Source organism: Saccopteryx bilineata, chromosome 1 (assembly GCF_036850765.1).
Source record: "Saccopteryx bilineata isolate mSacBil1 chromosome 1, mSacBil1_pri_phased_curated, whole genome shotgun sequence".
Taxonomy (NCBI): Eukaryota; Metazoa; Chordata; class Mammalia; order Chiroptera; family Emballonuridae; genus Saccopteryx; species Saccopteryx bilineata.
Window position 1 is genome coordinate 191251934 of NC_089490.1, and position 19663 is coordinate 191271596.

A 19663-nucleotide genomic window follows, 5' to 3' on the forward strand; every position below is an offset into this window, starting at 1 on the left:
AGCAGTCTTGGAGGCAGGGGAGGACAGCGCGCACAGAAAGCCTTGCACACAGCCCGCTAGGCACACATGGCAGTCCGGACTTCAGCATGGGGACTCAGACCGGGACTCAGCACACTTCCGCTGGAGATACGGACACATCCTCCCAGAGCAAACCTCAGCTCTTACCCAACCAGGAAATCTATTCTCTAAAGCAGGGGTAGTCAACCTTTTTATACCTACCGCCCACTTTTGTATCTCTGTTAGTAGTAAAATTTTCTAACCGCCCACCAGTTCCACAGTAATGGTGAGTTATAAAGTAAGGAAGTAACTTTAGTTTATAAAATTTATAAAGCAGAGTGACAGCAAGTTAAAGCATATAATAATAATTACTTATCAAGTACTTTATATCAGATTTTCGCTAAGTTTGGCAGAATAAATCTTTATAAAACAACTTACTATAGTTGAATCTATCTTTTTATTTCTACTTTGGTTGCTCTGCTACCGCCCACCATGAAAGCTGGAACGCCTACTAATGGGCAGTAGGGACCAGGTTGACTACCACTGCTCTAAAGGATCAGTTTCTACAAAGCCGTTTCAAGAAAAACAAACGAAAGGCTTTTATTTTTGTTTTAATGGAACATGGGATACCACATAACTTTCAGAGTGGAAATACCTTCTGTAAGCATTAGAGCAAAGGGAGGGGAAGGTTAGAAGTGCTTCAGTTTCTTGGCAATGTCGAGGTCTAGGTATTCATCCAGAAAGCTGTTTGCAATCCCCAGGGCGCCTAAGAGGGTCAATAAGGCCAATGTCCCGAGACTCAGATAGAAACCAGTGACCCTGCAGGACAGAGATGAGAGACAGAGGTGAGACAGCCTGCTTGCTGGTGACACTGCCCAGGACTCCCATGCTTTTGCCACATGAAAATTTTGATTCAGCACACAAATTAAAGGGGATACTTAGCCGCAAAGTTCAACTGGCTTCTTTGAACATCCCAAGGATTATTATGGCCAGGCAGGAATATTCCCTTGGTAACTTTTTGGAAATAGTGCAATTTTTTTTGCAGGGATTGAGCGTGTGATGGTCAAAGAGTGCGTATTTTTATACCTGAATTTCCTGTCTCGTGTCTAATCGTGTACAGGCTCGGGAAGATGCGGCCTCAGACCCCGCAGCTCACCTCCTCAATCACAGCTATTGGTGCTGTAAAATCCTCTCAGGGACAGGAAGTTCATCCAGACTCCAGCCGCTACTTTGTGCCTAAACATCAATTCTTGGGATCGCCTTACCTTTTTTTAGCAGCTTCTGAATACCCCCAGAAATACAGGTGACGGGCATATATGTACACCAGACCCAGACAAGCAGCAAAAACTAGAGAGAGAAAACAGAGAAGATACAGAATATGACAGCAGTCGCTCAACGTGTGGCGTGAAAACGGAGGAGAAGCTCACAGAACGTGTGTCTGACGAAAGCCGTGTGCCCAGCATACATGGAGAGCTCTGACGACAGTTCAAAAATGAAAGGAAAACAACCTAATCTGTTCAATGGGCAAAATATTTGAAGAGAGAATTCATACAGGAAGATACACATATGTGCCGAGAAGCACAGGAAAGTTTCTTTCCCCGCGTTATTCTGCATCATTCAATGTCAGCAAAATGTGATTTAAAAACCACAAGGCGACACCATAGCCCACCCACCAAAAGGGCTCAGACTTAGAAAGCCTGACAAGACAAATGTTGGTAATACTGAAATCCTCCTCCATTATTGGCAGGAAAGCAAAGTAGTACAGACGCCTGGGCAAGAGTTCTGGTGGTTTCTTATAAAACTAAACATACTTTTGACCCAGCAGTTCCATGCCTGTGTATTTACCCAAGAGAAATGAAAGCACTCGACCCTAAAAAGACTCATACAAAACAGTCATTGCGGCTTTACTCATAATAGCCAAACACTGGGAGCAGCCCAGAAGTTCATCTGGAGGAGAACAGACAACCGAACTGAGATGACCATGCGACGGACTGTTTATTACTCGGCAAGGAAAGGACATGATGAATCTCAAAATGCTGAGTGAATGAAGCATTATCCAAGAGCACATACTGTATGATTCCAATTATGGAAAGTTCCCGAACGGGCAAAGCTAAACTAGGATGAGAAAAATCAGAAGGGTGTTTGCCTCCGAAAGGGACTGACTGGGGAGAGCGTGGAGAAATGTTCTGGGTGGTCATCGTCCTCTCTCTCTTGACAGGGATTTGGGTCACGCAGGTTGACACGCAGGTTTGACTAGTCAAAACTCATTGGATGGTACACTCAAGACTTTTGGATTTCTTTCACAATAAGTTTTCCCTAAAAAAAAAATATAAAATGTGGCGTGATGCTCTGCCATCCTGTCCAATGAAAAATATCAACACCTTCCCTCCGTGAGGAGCCCTGCTCTCCCTCAGCACCTCATGGGTGCGTCCCGCCAGACCCCCTTGTAAACCTGCGGAGTTGATCCGTGAGGTCCGGATACGCTATGTTGTCAGGACACAAACATTTTCATTACTTTCTCCTGTTTGCCAGGCATTATTCTCAGGATTGGGGTTGGTAGTGGAATAGATACAAGCCCCCGGCCTTTATAGAGTCTTGTCAGCAAAGACAGACGACAAACAAAGAGAAAAATGAGGAGAAAATGACCAGCCTGAAGGTGCAGTGAAGGGAACGAGGGGTGGGACAGTGGGGACTGGAGGAGGCCGCCTTGGGGCTCCCATTCGGAGGGGATGACGTCCATGGTGGGGCCTGAAGGATGGCAAGGAGGGGGCCAAGCCAGGTGCCCGAGGGAGTGGCAATTCAGGGCATGCTACAGGGTGCAACCCTCAATCTAATGAATGACTCCCAGGAAGCCAATGGGAACTGTTCGGGGGCAGTGAATCAGTGACTTACTTTGGATGAGAAAGAATCAAGAGAAAATGACAATAAGAAGATCCCCAAGAAACTCTTTCTTGACAGGCAGTGGGCCCGTCACAGTAAAATCCAAAGGGCCCAACGGCAGAAACTCAGTTCCATCATCAAAAGGCTCTGGTCTTACTAGTTGTTAACGTGGTGTTGCCTGACAGACAACAAGGCCTTCGTTCCTGCCCCTTAAGGCACAAAAATGTGAGTTGGAATAAAGTTAAGAAGCCTTTCTCTAAAGGATATAGTATCTGAAATTCCTCAGTTCCCTGGAAAAATTACAAAAAACAAAGTTAAAAGATTGCTTTTGAAAGCAGTGGGATTTAACATCTTAGCAATCATGGGTCAAACCCAAATGAGGCAACCAGAGTTATCAGAAAGCAAAAGGGATTCAATTTCTCCAGCTAACGCAGCTGGTGCTGGTTTGACCTCCTATGACAGGGACAGGCCCTCGGCTTGCCAGGGATCGCCCAGTCAAATAGAAAGTACATATTCATAGCATTGTCACATATAAACCATAGCACTACATCCCTGGGAACTCTTAAGAAAAGTTCATGAGTTGTTGGATCAAGTCCCAGTAGACCCTGCTCTGTACTTGAAAGCTAATTTTTTTCCGCAGTGGTGAATGTTAGGTTGGACGAATTACTTAACCTCGTTGTATTTCAGTTTTGTTATCTATAATGGAAAAATTAACCATAGATCCTACCTCACAGGAAGATTCTGAATCCTATAAATCTTATACATGAGATAACACACGTATAAAACTTAAAAACAGTACCTGGCACATAGCAAGTGCTCAATAAATATTAGCTATAATAATTAGGGTGAATTGCTAATTCTATGTTCTGTTCCAGCAGGTAAATTAGAATTTAGAGTATTAGATGTGAAGATAAATTTTGTGTCATTTTCATTCTGAAGTGCCCAACATATAGTTTGTTTCAATGCTCTTTTTTATGTTTTTATGTGCTTTTTTTTTAATGTTTCCACTTTTTAAAAAATTATTGAATTAAATTAGAATGAAGCAAAGTTAGACTATCTGTAGCACAGAGCTCTTTGATGAACAGAGACATTGCTTACTTTAAGATAATTGCCAGTATTCATAGGTCTGTGGTTTGCATGTCTAATCCGTAACAGTTTTGAGAATCATACTCTTTGTTGGAACAGAGTTAATTTATTTTTTAATTTACTTATTGTTTTTAGAGGGTGGGAGGGAGACAGTCAGGGTTAGACAGAACGGAAGGGAGAGAGAAGCATCAACTTATTGTTGCAGCACTTTAGTTGTTCATTGATTGCTTTCTTGTATGTGCCTTGACTGAGGGGCACCAGCTGAGCCAGTGAACACTTGCTCAAGCCAGTGACCTTGGGGTCAAGCCAGCGACCTTAGGGTCTATGATCCCACACTCAAGCCAGCAAATTCAGGGCCTCAAACCTGGGTCATCAGCATCCCAGGTCAACACTCTATCCACTCCGCCATCACCTGGGCAGGCTAGAGTTGATTTATTTTGATATTACTTTATCCTAGCTCAGTAGCTCAGTTGTTTAGAACATCTTCCCAATACACTAAAGTTGCAGGTTCAAATGCCCAGTCAGGGCACATACAAGAATCAACCAATGAATGCATAAATACATAGAAACAACAAATTGATGTTTCTTTCTCTCTTTCTTTCTTTCTCTCTCTCTCTCTCTCTCTCTCTCTCTCTCTCCCTTTCTCTCTCTCCTTTCCTCTCTCTCTCTAAAGTCAATAAAATTTTTTAAAACTATTTTTAATTACCTTGGTTGAAGTACCATCCTGCCATCCACAACGTAATTATGAATATGGGGTAAAACTCCACACAGTTTTGTCTGCAGGAAAAAAATAAAAACATGAGTTATTTTATGAGAAAACTCAAATTCAAAGTATTGAGTTTTAATCTAGAAGTAAAATGTCCATTCTCATTTTACAAAAATAATATAAGAATTTACATAAAGAGCTTAAATGAGCCTTACATGTAAAACAAGTCTTTTGAGGTAAGACTCAAACAGTGTTTAAACCTCAGAGCAGGACCAGGAATCACTCTCCTATGTATATAAGTGGCTGGAATTAGAAATAAATTATGGAAATATTCATGATTCTGAGCCTGAAGAGTATTCTGTATCTTATCTAGAGAAGCCAGAAAATAATTCATATTAAATGAGTTTCTTCCCCCAAATTTCTTCATATCCATTGCCTTCCACTGAAGTTACTTAACACATTTTTTAAATGGTCTTTGTCAACTAGCTATCTGGCCAGGACAGTTAGAGTGTTGACTGGAGTATAAAGGTTGCTGGTTCGATCCCTAGTCAGGGCACATACAACAACAAATTGATGTTCCTGTCTCTCTCTCCCTTCCTCTCTCTCTAAAATCCATAAATAAAAGAAATTTTTAAACGATTTTCAAAGAGTTTCCCTAAAACCTCCTGAAGTAAATGAGCATATTTTGTTCCCATTTTACAGAAGACAAAGTCCCGAGAGTCCAGGCAGACTGAGGCCCCACAGAGAGTCAGATGTAGACAGTGTCACCCCCAGATTCCAAAGCTGTCCTAATGTCAACTCACATGGCCTCTATTCATAGAAGACTTGGTGGGGTTTTTTTGTGTGTTTTTTTTTATAAATAAATTTTTATTTTAATGGGGTGACATCAATAAATCAGGGTACATATATTCAAAGAAAACATGTCCAGGTTATCTTTTCATTCAATTCTGTTGCATACCCATCACCCAAAGAGAGATTATCCTCCGTCACCTTCTATCTAGTTTTCTTTATAACCCTCCTCCTCCCCTTCCCCCTCTCCCTCCTTCCCTCCCCCTGCCCCCCATAACCACCACACTCTTTTTTTTCTTTTTTTTTTTAAATTATAATTTTATTTTTTTAATGGGGCGACATCAATAAATCAGGTTACATATATTCAAAGATCAACAAGTCCAGGTTATCTTGTCTTTCAATTATGTTGCATACCCATCACCCAAAGTCAGATTGTCCTCTGTCACCTTCTATCTAGTTTTCTTTGTGCCCCTCCCCCTCCCCCTTTCCCTCTCCCTTTCCCCCCTCTCCCCGTAACCACCACACTCTTATCAATGTCTCTTAGTTTCATTTTTATGTCCCACCTACGTATGGAATAATGCAGTTCCTGGTTTTTTCTGATTTACTTATTTCACTTCGTATAATGTTATCAAGATCCCACCATTTTGCTGTAAATGATCCGATGTCATCATTTCTTATGGCTGAGTAGTATTCCATAGTGTATATGTGCCACATCTTCTTTATCCAGCCCTATTGATGGGCTTTTTGGTTGTTTCCATGTCCTGGCCACTGTGAACAATGCTGCAATGAACAAGGGGCTGCATGTGTCTTTACGTATCAATGTTTCTGAGTTTTTGGGGTATATACCCAGTAGAGGGATTGCTGGGTCATAAGGTAGTTCTATTTTCAGTTTTTTGAGGAACCACCATACTTTCTTCCATAATGGTTGTACTATTTTACATTCCCACCAACAGTGTATGAGGGTTCCTTTTTCTCCACAGCCTCTCCAACATTTGCTATTACCTGTCTTGTTAATAATAGCTAATCTAACAGGTGTGAGGTGGTATCTCATTGCAGTTTTGATTTGCATTTCTCTAATAACTAAAGAAGATGAGCGTCTTTTCATATATCTTTTGGCCATTTGTACTTCCTCCTGGGAGAAGTGTCTGTTCATGTCCTCTTCCCATTTTTTATTGGATTGTTTGTTTGTTTGTTGTTGAGTTTTATGACCACCACACTCTTGTCCATGTCTCTTAGTCTCGTTTTTATGTCCCACCAATGTATGGAATCCTGCAGTTCTTGTTTTTTTCTGATTTACTTATTTCACTCCGTATAATGTTATCAAGATCCCACCATTTTGTTGTAAGTGATCCGATGTCATCATTTCTTATGGCTGAATAGTATACCATGGTGTATATGTGCCACATCTTCTTTATCTAGTCTTCTATTTTTTTTTTTTACAGTGATTAAAGCCTTTAAGCAAACTCTTGGCCAATACAGCAAGAATCTATAAAAGAGTAGTGTACTTAACATGTTCACCAAGTCCAAGTTGGCCCCAACACCATGCCAAATCCCTGGAAAATGCCACCCAACCCCAGTTCAGTCTGTTAGGAGCTGTCACAAGGAGCAAGAGTCCAGGAAAAGTCCACATCCAGAAAAAGTCCGCATGGCACTGGAATTGTTGTCACAATTCTATACTTTGCAGCTTATGTCCAAGTCCCAATGACAGCTGCCTCTAGCTGGTAATAATTCAGGTAGACTGGAAAAGCCATCTGCAGCATGCGTGGATATGGAGCTTCTGTTCTCTTCTGTCTGGAGAGATGAGACCAGGTTGCTTTTCCCTGGAGCTCTGTGACTGTGGCTTGGTAAAGAGAACCTTGGGATACACTAAGCTGGGTGACAAAGGTAGATTCATAATAGAAGTTGGCAAAAGGGGGAAAGAGAGCTCTAAATTTGGAGTAGGTCCCAGCCTGAAATATGAGTGGGGCATTGAGGTAGGAGGAATAAAGGAAACACTATATATTAAACAAAGCAGCAGAAAATAGGACTATCAACACCCACAACAGAGATCTTTGAGGGAAGAATAAAAAACCTGACTATTCAGGCAAGACATAGTTAATTGGCCCTTGTGCAAATGAGATCAGTTTACCTGCTTCTTGGAAGAAATACCCTAGGCTCGTCCACAGTGTCGTAGATGGGGCTGACGGCCCTGGGCACCTTCAGCCTTCAGTGGCAAACCCCAGCATTCTGGGCAAGGTTAGGTCATAGGTGGCTGGAGCAGGGCTGGAAGAGACTGAACCCTCCCTTAGAGGGGTGAGGGGGAAGCCTACCTTCCAGTGTCCCTGTTTCCTCACAGCAGAGGATGTAAGTCTGGCAGACTTTAGCTCAATGATCTTCCTTTCCACTATTGAAGCAGGACCCAGATGGCATCCTATGAGATCCCTTTGGGGCGTTGGAGCCTTTAAGGGCATGTCCTAAAAGCTGGTAGTTCCCCTGATCTCTATTGGGCTTTTTCTGCCTCTAGGTATCTTAAAAGCCATGCTCAGAAGATCTTGCTGAGGGGTTTGAGGATCCCCATCTGCCTATATAAATCTTTTCCATATATCTGGAATATTGATAGAAGACTTGGATGGAAAATTTGATACTATTTTAAGCAAAGGGGAAGAGTTCTCCAGGAAGTATAATTAATGCATCTGCACCTAGCAAAAGGAAAGAGATGAATTATCTGCTTTCTGTGCTATGCTCCCAGTAATCTTGGCTAGGTTGGCGACATTCTTTGCTGACAATATCACAACCAGAAAGAACTTCAGTGTAATTTGTAAAGAGATCTTGAGCGGATCTTGGTGGGGGAGTCATCAGGTACAGAATCATCAGTGACCCCACATGCTTCCTTAGTGAACCCCTAATGCTTAAGAACATAAATTAAGGTTATGGGCAACTGGCCCAGAAATAGTTGATACTGACTGTTGAAGACGATAAGAGATATTTGTATTTGAAAAAAAAAGTGTTTTATTTTGTTTTTGCGACCAAGATGGCGACATCAGAGATTCCTGAACTTCCTTTCTGCCGTGGAACACACAGCAATGTGCCGAGCAACTCCCTCTGAAAAATTCAGAAATTAGCTGAGTGACTCCTACATCTCAGGCAAATGAGAAAATACCCACTCAGTATTTTTTTTTAATTTTACAATTGATTTAAGATAGAGAGAAAGGGAGAGAACAGGGAAGGAAAGCAAGAGAGGAAAGGAGAGAGAAAGAGAAGCATCAATTCGCTGTTTTCATGCTAGGAGGATACTTTATCCATTGAGGCACCTGGCCAGGGCCTGTATTATTTTTATAAAGAAAGGCCAAGACAAATTCTTGTGTGTCCTGGGAACCCACAACTCCAGAGATAGCTACCTCGAAGTCCCTCCCTGTAGGAAAGAAGAGGACTGAATAAGGACTTTGGAGAAGGGGTCCTGGGGTGGTCACTTGCGTAAGTTAGGCTTCATAATAAGCATCTCTGCTTGGCAAACAAATATCCCACCTGAGGTTGTCAGACAGGAAAGGGGTACTTCTTGAGGTCAGAGGGTCCCTGCAGTGATCGCTGTGAGAGGTCAAGTTCCACTTAAAGATAGAATTAGTAGTAACATCAGGTTTCTTGGTTATGCTTAGAGCAAAGCAGCAGGAGAAGCAGGTAGGGAAAAGGTGGCCTTTCTGCCACAGCCCAGTACCTCACTCGGTTCTTGGTCCCTGAGGGCCAGAGAGGGGAGTGCATTCCCTCTCAGGAGTGGCAGGGCTCAAGGGAGCCTACCCTTGGAACCAGATTAAGGAGCCAAGTGGGCTTTGGAATTAACTGGTTATCCCCAGGGATCCTGCTCTATCTCATGTAAAGTTGAAATGGCTTGACTAGTAATCTGATTTGGCCAGATTTATCCTCAACCTTTGACTCTCAGGCAAGAATGGGCTGGGGCTGAGAGCCGTCTGAGGAGAACTTCAGGGAAGGGAGTGAGGCCGTCCCCTCCCCCTCCAACAGAACCCAGGACAACTACTGTGCCTGGGTTCATAAAATAAAAGGTACTTTATGGCTCCAAGTCACCTCCCACCCCAATTATTGGCTATTGTTTTTTAATCCTTTTCTGTCCTGCCATGATTAATCAACAAAACAAACAGAGCACCCCTGTTGGGCAAATAAGTCTGTAAGCTTCGTGTTATTTGATTTTGCTTGCTTTTATTGTTTAAAATGGCACTGCCCACATGAATGATGCTGCCCAGGTGATACAGCTAATTACCTTCCTGCTTGGGAAGGGGCTTTGTTACACTAATATGTACTGGAGGAGGGGTTTTCACACCAAAAAGTTTTAAGAAGCAGCAGGAAGGAGGCGGCCATGTTTTTGCAGAGTGAGAGAAAGAGGCCATGTTTCTGCAGAGAGAGAGAGAAGCAGCCAAGATGGCGGGGTGCTGAAGGAGAAGCCAGTTTGTGCAGAGAGAAGGAGATGGGAATCAGAGGGGACTGAGCTAGTGGGGGCCTTTGATTCTAAGGAAATCCGGATGTGTCAGTAGCTTTATGAGTGCTAAATGAGGGGGTTTTGGAGCCCTCTGTGTGTGTGTTTATTTGCTGGCCGGGTGTGAGGCTAGAATAAAAGGTATGGTCCACCAGTTTCCGGCTCCACTGTTTCATTGCCATCTGCCCAAATCTAATGGAAACCTGCAGCTGCCTGGCGGCTGTGACAGCCAAGACTACTGGGTCTACACCCTCTAAGAAGGAAATTGGGTTTGTACGCTTATTTTATAAACAGCAACTTAAGAGGCATATTTGGAAGTCCAGCTTTGTCCCCTAGGACAAGGCTACAGAAGAGGAGGGAGAGAACAGTAACTTAAAAGAAAATCAAATTTGTGGAAACACTGGGGATGAGCATAGAACCCGACGTGGCCCAAGGAGTTAGCCTGCTGGATGCCTGACGCGGCCCAACCAGAAGTTGTCAGATGATGAAAAACAAGGTGGAGAGATGGGAACTTTCCTCCTGCAATGATGTCTTCTGAACAGCATAATATCTCCCAAACTTCAAGCAGTAACACGTCACAGTCAAAATTTTAGACTCTGCATAGACCACTTACTATTTTTCTATACATCAACTATTTTATTTTCACTTAAACAAATTAGGGAAAGTGCATTTTTGACACCACTATGGTAAGTGAAAAAAGAGTATCACTTTCTAAGTAAAGGATACGTTTGGAAATAAATCCCATGACAACAGAAAGTTGCCACATGCTCATCAGATACTACTGATGGCTGAAGGCCTTGAGCCCGCACGTTTGCGTTCTTCTGACAAAACTAAAAATTCATTTTCAGTGGCCCCAAAACCAATACTTTCCACTGGCCCCAAACCAATACTTCCCACTTGACATAGCCATAAAGATTCAAAGACAATTGGAATGAAAAGGACTTTCTCATCCTGTGGCTCAATGTTATCTAAAATCATGCCTCGGGCATAAAGTTCCAGTCAAGTAAGAGGAACAAGCTGTGGAGATCCACTGTACAACGTTGTTCCTCTGGACCGGGGGTAGTCAACCTGGTCCCTACCGCCCACTTTTGTATCTCTGTTAGTAGTAACATTTTCTAACCGCCCACCAGTTCCACAGTAATGGTGATTTATAAAGTAGGGAAGTAACTTTACTTTATAAAATTTATAAAGCAGAGTTACAGCAAGTTAAAGCATATAATAATAATCACTTACCAAGTACTTTATGTCGGATTTTCACTAAGTTTGGCAGAATAAATCTTTATAAAACAACTTACTATAGTTAAATCTATCTTTTTATTTCTACTTTGGTTGCTCTGCTTCCACCCACCATGAAAGCTGGAAAGCCTACTAGTGGGCAGTAGGGACCAGGTTGACTGCCACTGCTCTAGACAATACTAACGTATTATACACTTAAGCATTTTTTGAAAAGAATGTTCTTTTGATACATGTTCTTGCCACAATAAACTTTAAAATATATGTATATCATGTCTATGCATCCCTTAAAATCATCTCTTCTCCTACCAGCGGTATTCATCCCACATGTTCAAGACTGGGGAACAGACTGTCCAGTCCTCCTTGGAGCAAATAGATGGACAAGAGACCAATGTCATCAGCTCAAGGGTCCTGACTTGCCCAAAGTATTCAAGGAATAATAAAAGGCCTGAATAGTCCAACTGTCATTAAAAAAAAATTAAATCCCCTAGTTTAGAATGTTCCCACCAGGAATACTCTGGGTCCAGGCCATTTTATTTTATTTTATTTTTATTTTTTTGTATTTTTCTGAAGCTGGAAACGGGGAGGCATTCAGACAGACTTCCGCATGCACCTGACCGGGATCCACCCGGCACGCCTACCAGGGGGCGATGCTCTGCCCATCCCGGGGCGTCGCTCTGTCGCAACCAGAGCCACTCTAATGCCTGGGGCAGAGGCCAAGGAGCCATCCCCAGCGCCCGGGCCATCTTTTGCTACAATGGAGCCTCAGCTGTGGGAGGGGAAGAGAGAGACAGAGAGGAAGGAGAGGGGGAGGGGTGAAGAAGCAGATGGGCGCCTCTCCTGTGTGCCCTGGCCGGGAATCGAACCTGGGACTTCTGCACGCCAGACCGACGCTCTACCACTGAGCCAACCGGCCAGGGCCAATACCAGGTCATTTTAAATGCACATTTTAACAACGGAAGGAACACAGCCTTCCATGCTCATTAAAATTCTCTGCGAAATCATTCTCGAACACATTCTATGAGGCCAGTATAGTTTTGATATCAAAATAAGACAAGGATAATGCAAGAAAGGAAAATGATAAACTGACCTCACCTGGGAACACAGATTAAAAATCCCAACGTCTTAACAGAAGAACCAAGCAACGTGGTAAAAATGGTGGTGTGTGTCATGTTTTTAAATGCACTGCATTTGGGTAATGGACTATATAGGGGGTGCTAGCATCTTGCAGCAGCCATGCTGTTTGTGGTGGGACCATCTGTGTGGGTCTGCAGAGGCCAGAAGAACACGGTGACCAAAAATACATATAATGAATGCATGTCTGATGCATTCTCCTTCTTGCAGCTTTTTGATTTGAGGAGATGGTTTTTTTATTTGAATATGGGCAGAGAGTAATATTAACCTGCTTCTGTTTTGAAGTGCCAAGGAAAAACAAATATAGAAGATATAGAGAATTGATAGCATAACTCATCTAACTTGAAGATACTGAACTCTCAGGGGACTCTTTGACCAAACTGCCATGCTCAGGGACATATCGCTGTCCCTCCGAAGACCCCAGTCTCTTTTGTAGCTGAGCCCTCTGAATCTGTAATCAAGGTGAGTAGAGACTCCATGCACTGGTGCCTCGAGCTTCAAGCATCCTGAGAAGGGTCTTGGCCAGGCAGGGTGGTTACTTCCTCTCTGCACATCTTCCCCCAGCACAAGTGTGTGTATACAGCCGGCCCATATCCCCATATCCTTGAACGGTAGAAGCATTACTTACTGTGCACGAAATACTCTCTCAAAATCTGGTGACCCAGAGACTGCGGGGGGCATAACTTTGTATTTGAATCTCGCTTTCCCTACCTGCAAAGCAAAATAACCTGCAAGAGAAGGGGAATTCATGTAAAAAATCTGGCACGTTATTATTCATTAGGAAAATGCACATTTAAGTCACAGACACAAAACATCTTTGTTAAAATGTCTAAACTTAAAAGGACAAGTCATAGCAATTTAAGAAGACAGACAAATGAGGACATAAGAGCAACTGGGACTCTTATGCACTGCTGGTGGGAATTTTTTAAATGTTACAACCACTTAAAAAACCATTTGGAAGGGATTATTTTAGTAAGGCATACATAGACCATGTGATTCAACCATTCCACTCCAAAGCATTTCCCCAAGAGAAATGAAAGTATATGTCCACACAAAGACTTGTACACAAACGGTCACAGCAGCTTTATTTATAACCACCCTAAATTTGTAACAACTCGGTGATGATTCACCTTATGTGTCAACTAAGCTAGGCCACAGTGCTGTTGTTTGGTCAATCATCAGCTAGGTATTTCTGTGATGGTATTGTTTTAGAAGCGATCAGCATTGACACCAGTCAGTCCTGAGTAAAGCAGATTACCCTCCTTCATGTGGGTGGGCCTCACCCAACCAGTTGAAGGCCTCAGGAGAAAAGGATGAGGTCCTCAAAGAGGAAGGAATTCCACCTCCGCACTGCCTTCATACTCAAGACTGCATTGTCACCTATGCTAGAAGTCCAGCTTCCAGCCCACCCTGCACATTTCAGACTCGCCAGCCCCCACAATGGCAAGAAGCAGTTTCTTAAGACCAATATGTATGCATGCAGACATGTACATAGTCTATTGCTTCTGTTTCTCTGGAGAACCCTGATGAACACAAATATCTGTCAAGAAGTGAGTGGGTAAACAGATTGTGGCATATGTGCATATGAATTCAACGGGATGCTACTCGACCATACAGTGGAATGGACTATCGACACAGGAAACAACGTGGGCGAATCTCAGAATGATTGTGCTGAATAGAAGGAGCAAGACCGAATAAAAGACCCACCACTGTATAATTCCATTCATATAAAATTCTCAAAGATGCAGGTGAATCTAGAGTGACATAGAGCAGATCAGTGGTTGCCTGGAGACGAGGGGTGGGGGGGAGGGAGTGGGGGAGTCACAAGAAACCTTTTGGGGATGATGGCTCCCTGCCTGACTCAGAGTTCCTATTATAAAAAGGTATTTGTTCTCCTTCGTTTGCTGTCTGGAAGGTGTATCAGATTATCAAACCTTACAGTGAAATCTGGGAGCCTCATTCACTCTTGGACACGCACTTCCCATTGGCCGTCAGTGTTTGGGTTCTGTCCTCATGACCTTCCTCTCACCCCATACTGAACTGCTGGTGTCCAGCATGCCCCTCCGGATGGTTTCTTCCGGTTTCCGCTGCCCACCAGTACTCCCCAATAATATCCCGGCCTCCCTTATTTTAGTTTGTCGATGACTGTTTTCCACCTGCGAAATGATTAAAAAGTTTCCTTTTCCACACCCAGTTTGCAGTTTCAATCTTTGTTGTGTTAGAGAATTAGAGGAGGTGTGTTTCCGACTGAAATGCGATGCTGCCTTCTCCCCTTCCTCCATGCTGCCTTCTCCCCTCCCTCCATGCTGTCTTCTCCCCTTCCTCCATGCTGCCTTCTCCCCTCCCTCCATGCTGTCTTCTCCCCTCCCTCCATGCTGCCTTCTCCCCTCCCTCCATGCTGCCTTCTCCCCTCCCTCCATGGTGCCCCGCCCCTCCCTCCATGCTGCCTTCTCCCCTCCCTCCATGCTGCCCTGCTCCTCCCTCCATGCTGTCTTCTCCCCTTCCTCCATGCTGCCTTCTCCCCTCCCTCCATGCTGTCTTCTCCCCTCCCTCCATGCTGCCTTCTCCCCTCCCTCCATGCTGCCTTCTCCCCTCCCTCCATGCTGCCTTCTCCCCTCCCTCCATGGTGCCCCGCCCCTCCCTCCATGCTGCCCTCTCCCCTCCCTCCATGCTGCCCCGCCCCTCCCTCCATGCTGCCTTCTCCCCTCCCTCCATGCTGCCCTGCTCCTCCCTCCATGCTGTCTTCTCCACTCCCTCCATGCTGTCTTCTCCTCTCCCTCCATGCTGTCTTCTCCCCTCCCTCCATGCTGCCCCTCCCCTCCCTCCATGCTGCCCCTCCCCTCCCTCCATGCTGCCCCTCCTCTCCCTCCATGCTGTCTTCTCCCCTCCCTCCATGCTGTCTTCTCCCTTCCCTCCATGCTGCCCTGCTCCTCCCTCCATGCTGCCCCTCCTCTCCCTCCATGCTGTCTTCTCCTCTCCCTCCATGCTGTCTTCTCCCCTCCCTCCATGCTGCCCCTCCCCTCCCTCCATGCTGCCCCTCCCCTCCCTCCATGCTGTCTTCTCCCCTCCCTCCATGCTGTCTTCTCCCCTCCCTCCATGCTGCCCCTCCCCTCCCTCCATGCTGCCCCTCCCTCCCTCCATGCTGCCCTCTCCCCTCCCTCCATGCTGCCCCTCCCCTCCCTCCATGCTCTCTTCTCCCCTCCCTCCATGCTGTCTTCTCCCCTCCCTCCATGCTGCCCCTCCCCTCCTTCCATGCTGCCCCTCCCCTCCCTCCATGCTGCCCCTCCTCTCCCTCCATGCTGTCTTCTCCCCTCCCTCCATGCTGTCTTCTCCCTTCCCTTCATGCTGCCCCTCCTCTCCCTCCATGCTGTCTTCTCCCCTCCCTCCATGCTGTCTTCTCCCTTCCCTCCATGCTGCCCCTCCCCTCCCTCCATGCTGCCCCTCCCCTCCCTCCATGCTGTCTTCTCCCCTCCCTCCATGCTGTCTTCTCCCCTCCCTCCATGCTGCCCCTCCCCTCCCTCCATGCTGTCTTCTCCCCTCCCTCCATGCTGTCTTCTCCCCTCCCTCCATGCTGCCCTGCTCCTCCCTCCATGCTGTCTTCTCCCCTCCCTCCATGCTGTCTTCTCCCCTCCCTCCATGCTGCCCCTCCCCTCCCTCCATGCTGCCCCTCCCCTCCCTCCATGCTGTCTTCTCCCCTCCCTCCATGCTGTCTTCTCCCCTCCCTCTATGCTGTCTTCTCCCTTCCCTCCATGCTGTCTTCTCCCCTTCCTCCATGCTGTCTTCTCCCTTCCCTCCATGCTGTCTTCTCCCTTCCCTCCATGCTGTCTTCTCCCCTCCCTCCATGCTGTCTTCTCCCCTCCTCCATGCTGCCCCTCCCCTCCCTCCATGCTTTCTTCTCCCCTCCCTCCATGCTGTCTTCTCTCCTCCCTCCATGCTGTCTTCTCCCTTCCCTCCATGCTGTCTTCTCCCTTCCCTCCATGCTGTCTTCTCCCCTCCCTCCATGCTGTCTTCTCCCCTCCCTCCATGCTGTCTTCTCCCCTCTGAGAAGCCAAGCAGTGGGTCAATACCAAACCCAGTTTAGCAAGGGCTCTCACACCAGGCCAGTTCTCTGCCTCTGTGATCCCGGCTACTTACAAAGAAACTGGTGTTTAGAGTTTAACCGCTGGAGCTGAATGTCTAAAGCATGCAAGGACTTAGGACTGAAGTCTTTCTCATTCCAACCGCTGTCACATCACTGAAGCCTGAGACAGCGGAGGGGAGATAAGAGTGTGTGATGGGCACTGGTGTTTCCAACCTTGCAAGGCAATGGTGAGCCTAGAGAGGCCAATGACTCTTGGGCCCAGCTGGAGCCAAAAGGAGATCTGTCTACTGAGGGGGCAACTGGGACTTGGTGCAAGAACCTAGAGCTTCAGAGCAAAGCCCTGGGAAAGTAGGCTCTGGAGTCTTCCTCCAGCCTGTGCATTGCACCTAGCCGGCCGTGTCCATAGCAGCAGCTGTGGGGCAGGAGCTGCAGCGAAGGGGAGAAGTGTTTGCATCCCCCCCATACCCCCAGCCCCAGGAAGGAGGCTTCAGCAGGGCCAGTGGAGCCCCAAGGGGTGGAAGCCCCCCTTCTGTTCTCTCAGATTAGGGGTCTGAGAGAAACCATGGCTCCCGCTGGGAATGCCCAGTGTCCTGTTTAATCCTTTCTGATGAGGACATTTCATCTCGAAGGACACACTATCCTGGCCAGGGGCACCTGACTGAGAAGTGGCTAGCAGGGCAGGGTCAAGATGGTCTTCAAAGCCTGAGCGCTTCTATGGCACATGGTGTCCCGACTCCGTAAACACTCGTGGAAGCAGCAAATTCCGGTTCTTGGTGCCAACTAACTGCTACCCCCTCTCCCCCACCCTCCCCGCCATTCATCCTCAAACACTCCCTGTCCACCCTCAGCCACCATTGGCCGGGTCTTTCCTCCTCTCTCCCCACTCCCCCGTGCGTCACCTGGGGCACCCATGGCCCTGCTCCTGTGCTCTCTGCAGTGTGGGCATGAGGGTCAGCAGGGTGGTAGGGCCTCTGTCGTGTCTGTGTGAACCAGGGGGTCAGCACAGGGCACACGTCAGACCTAAGTGCTTCTTAAAGCAGTTATAAACGTCTGCTCTACTCCAGAAAAGCTTGCAGCTCAACCCACAAAACATGCATCTTAAGGTGTTATATTTTCATAAATCCACAAAGCAGACTGGCTAGGCAGGACATTGAGGGTGTGTAAGCAGGCTGGACTTTAGCCTCAACTGTGGTGCCTGCATGTGGCCCGCAGCCCTGCTCCATTTCCTGGTACACACACACTTGGACAGATAAGCAAGTACGTGTCCTTGGTATGAAATCTTGCCCACCAGGGCTCAGGCCCTTTTCCCTGTTCAGAAGGTAAGAGACTGTGACCACATGTGATCCCCGTGGAGAAAATGCCTCTTATTTAACCGGGCTGTTGGGATAGCGAATAATCCTAGTGGGAAGGTGCTTTAACATTTAGAGTTTCTGACTTAATCAGAAACTCTTATTTCTGTGCAAGATTTTTTTTAAAACCTGATTGTCTCACCTGCCATAAGCCGTTTATTTAAGAAAACACATTGTTCGTATCCCACCACTACCACAAAAAAAAAAAAAAACACACATTAATTAAAAGATCAGAATTTAAGAACTCACAGCCAGAGTGTATAGACATGCACAATGTTACCTTTGGAACACTTGTAATTAATATGTATAATTCCTTCCCCTAGGTGAGCGCACTTCTCATGCTCATTTGCACTGGGCTATGGGTTGTAACCACAGAGGAGAACTAATCCCTGCAAAGGTTCGCCTCTCCACCTGTCCCCAGGGAAGGAGGCTCAATGACCCAGAGCAGATAACTGTCTTCAAGGAACACAGGGCCACCAGCAAGTAAGTATGAAACCTCAAAACCAACCTCCCTTCCCTCTGCCCCCCCAACCCACACACACACTGCCCGGGACTCTTACTTTGCTGGCAGGCAGAGAGGACAGAGACAGCAGCCACCAAAATTGAGTTCCCAGCCATCTTTCACAGGAAACGTCCTGCCACACGGGACTATTCGTAAAAATAAGGGGAAGATAACTCAGGCACTTTCCAGACCTTCCTAAGAAGGCAGGAAGAAAAAATAAAAGATGATCCTACTGGCTGAGTGACCTTCACCCCGGAACAGGAACAGAAGCAGGATTCAGTAATGCCTCCCGCCTCCTGCAGGCCTGGCCTGGGATCTTCTTCCAGAACCTGATTTCTTTTTCTGTGTGTGTGTGTGTGTGTGTGTGTGTGTGTGTGTGTGTGTGTGTGTGACAGAGACAGAGAGAAAGGGACAGACAGGCAGAAGGGAGAGAGACAAGAAGCATCAATTCATTGTTGTAGCACCTTAGTTGTTCATTGATTGCTCTCTCATATGTGCCTCAACTGGGGGGGCTACAGCAGACCTAGTGACCCCTTGCTCAAGTCGGCGACCTTGGGTCCAAGCTGGTGAGCCTTGCTCAAACCAGATGAGCCTGTGTTCAAGCAAGTGACCTCAGGGTTTTGAACTTGGGTCCTCTGCATCCCAGCCCAAGGCCCTATCCACTGCACCACCGCCTGGTCAGGCCTGAACCTGATTTTTTTTAATTGATTTTAATTTATCGTGTTTACATAGATTCTAGTGTTGCCTGGAATGCATCCCCCCTCCCCCATATTCCCTTCCACGAACCTGATTTCTTTTCTTAATTGACGGCCCTCTAATTGCCAGCAGGCTGCGGGTTCGCCTCCAGCATCAGCACCTGCACTTCCTGGGCCAATTACAAAACAATCTCCCCTTCCTCTCTTCAACTTCGGGACCCCCTTCCTCCCCTCCCCAGCTCCAAGGCCTTGCTGAGGCCTTTCTCATCTCCTGTGGAAAAGCTGAAAAGATGAAAGCAGCATTTATTCAGTCCCATTGAGATTTAAACGCTAATCCAATTTAAACAGGCTCTAACTTTATTCCCCGGTAAACAGCCCCAGAATTCAAACCCAGGTCCCGCAGATTCTAACTAGGCCCTAGCCCCTATGCCACACTGTTTCCCGCTGTCACTTTGACACTCCTATGATTGTGGTGACCATCATTATTTGTTTTCAGATATGATTGATGCGTAATATTGTATTCATCTCAGGTGTGCAACATAATGATTGGATATTTGTACATATTGTTAAATGATCACCCCCATAAATTTAGTTACCATTCATTACATCACATAGTTATACATTTTTTCTGTGGTACAACTTGCAAATATACGAAACGGTATTGTTACCTGTAGTCACTATGCTGTATGTTACAGCCTCGCAACTATTTTATAACTGGAAGTCTGTACCACAAATTAAAGAAAGAAGCA

The 19663-nt window shown here is 46.0% G+C and overlaps 1 protein-coding gene across 1 annotated transcript; it reads right to left on the minus strand.

Moving 5' to 3' along the window:
* Positions 1 to 571: 571 nt before the first annotated feature.
* MGST2 (microsomal glutathione S-transferase 2) lies at positions 572 to 18486 on the minus strand. Its single transcript, XM_066253468.1, has 5 exons — positions 18278 to 18486; positions 12916 to 13015; positions 4670 to 4740; positions 1263 to 1344; positions 572 to 816 (listed from the first exon to the last, which is right to left on the minus strand). Exons 1-5 carry the CDS (start codon positions 18333 to 18335, stop codon positions 687 to 689), a joined length of 441 nt encoding a protein of 146 aa, XP_066109565.1. The 5' UTR covers positions 18336 to 18486; the 3' UTR covers positions 572 to 686.
* Between the last annotated feature and the right edge of the window lie 1177 nt (positions 18487 to 19663).

Coding starts and splice junctions, on each gene's coding strand:
- MGST2 (XM_066253468.1), bottom strand. CDS start 18,335: ATGGCTGGGAACTCAATTTTGGTGGCTGCTGTCTCTGTCCTCTCTGCC. Junction 13,016..18,277: donor CCTCTCTGCCTGCCAGCAAA/GTAAGAGTCCCG, acceptor CTTCTCTTGCAG/GTTATTTTGCTTTGCAGGTA. Junction 1,345..4,669: donor AGGATGGTACTTCAACCAAG/GTAATTAAAAAT, acceptor TTCTCTCTCTAG/TTTTTGCTGCTTGTCTGGGT.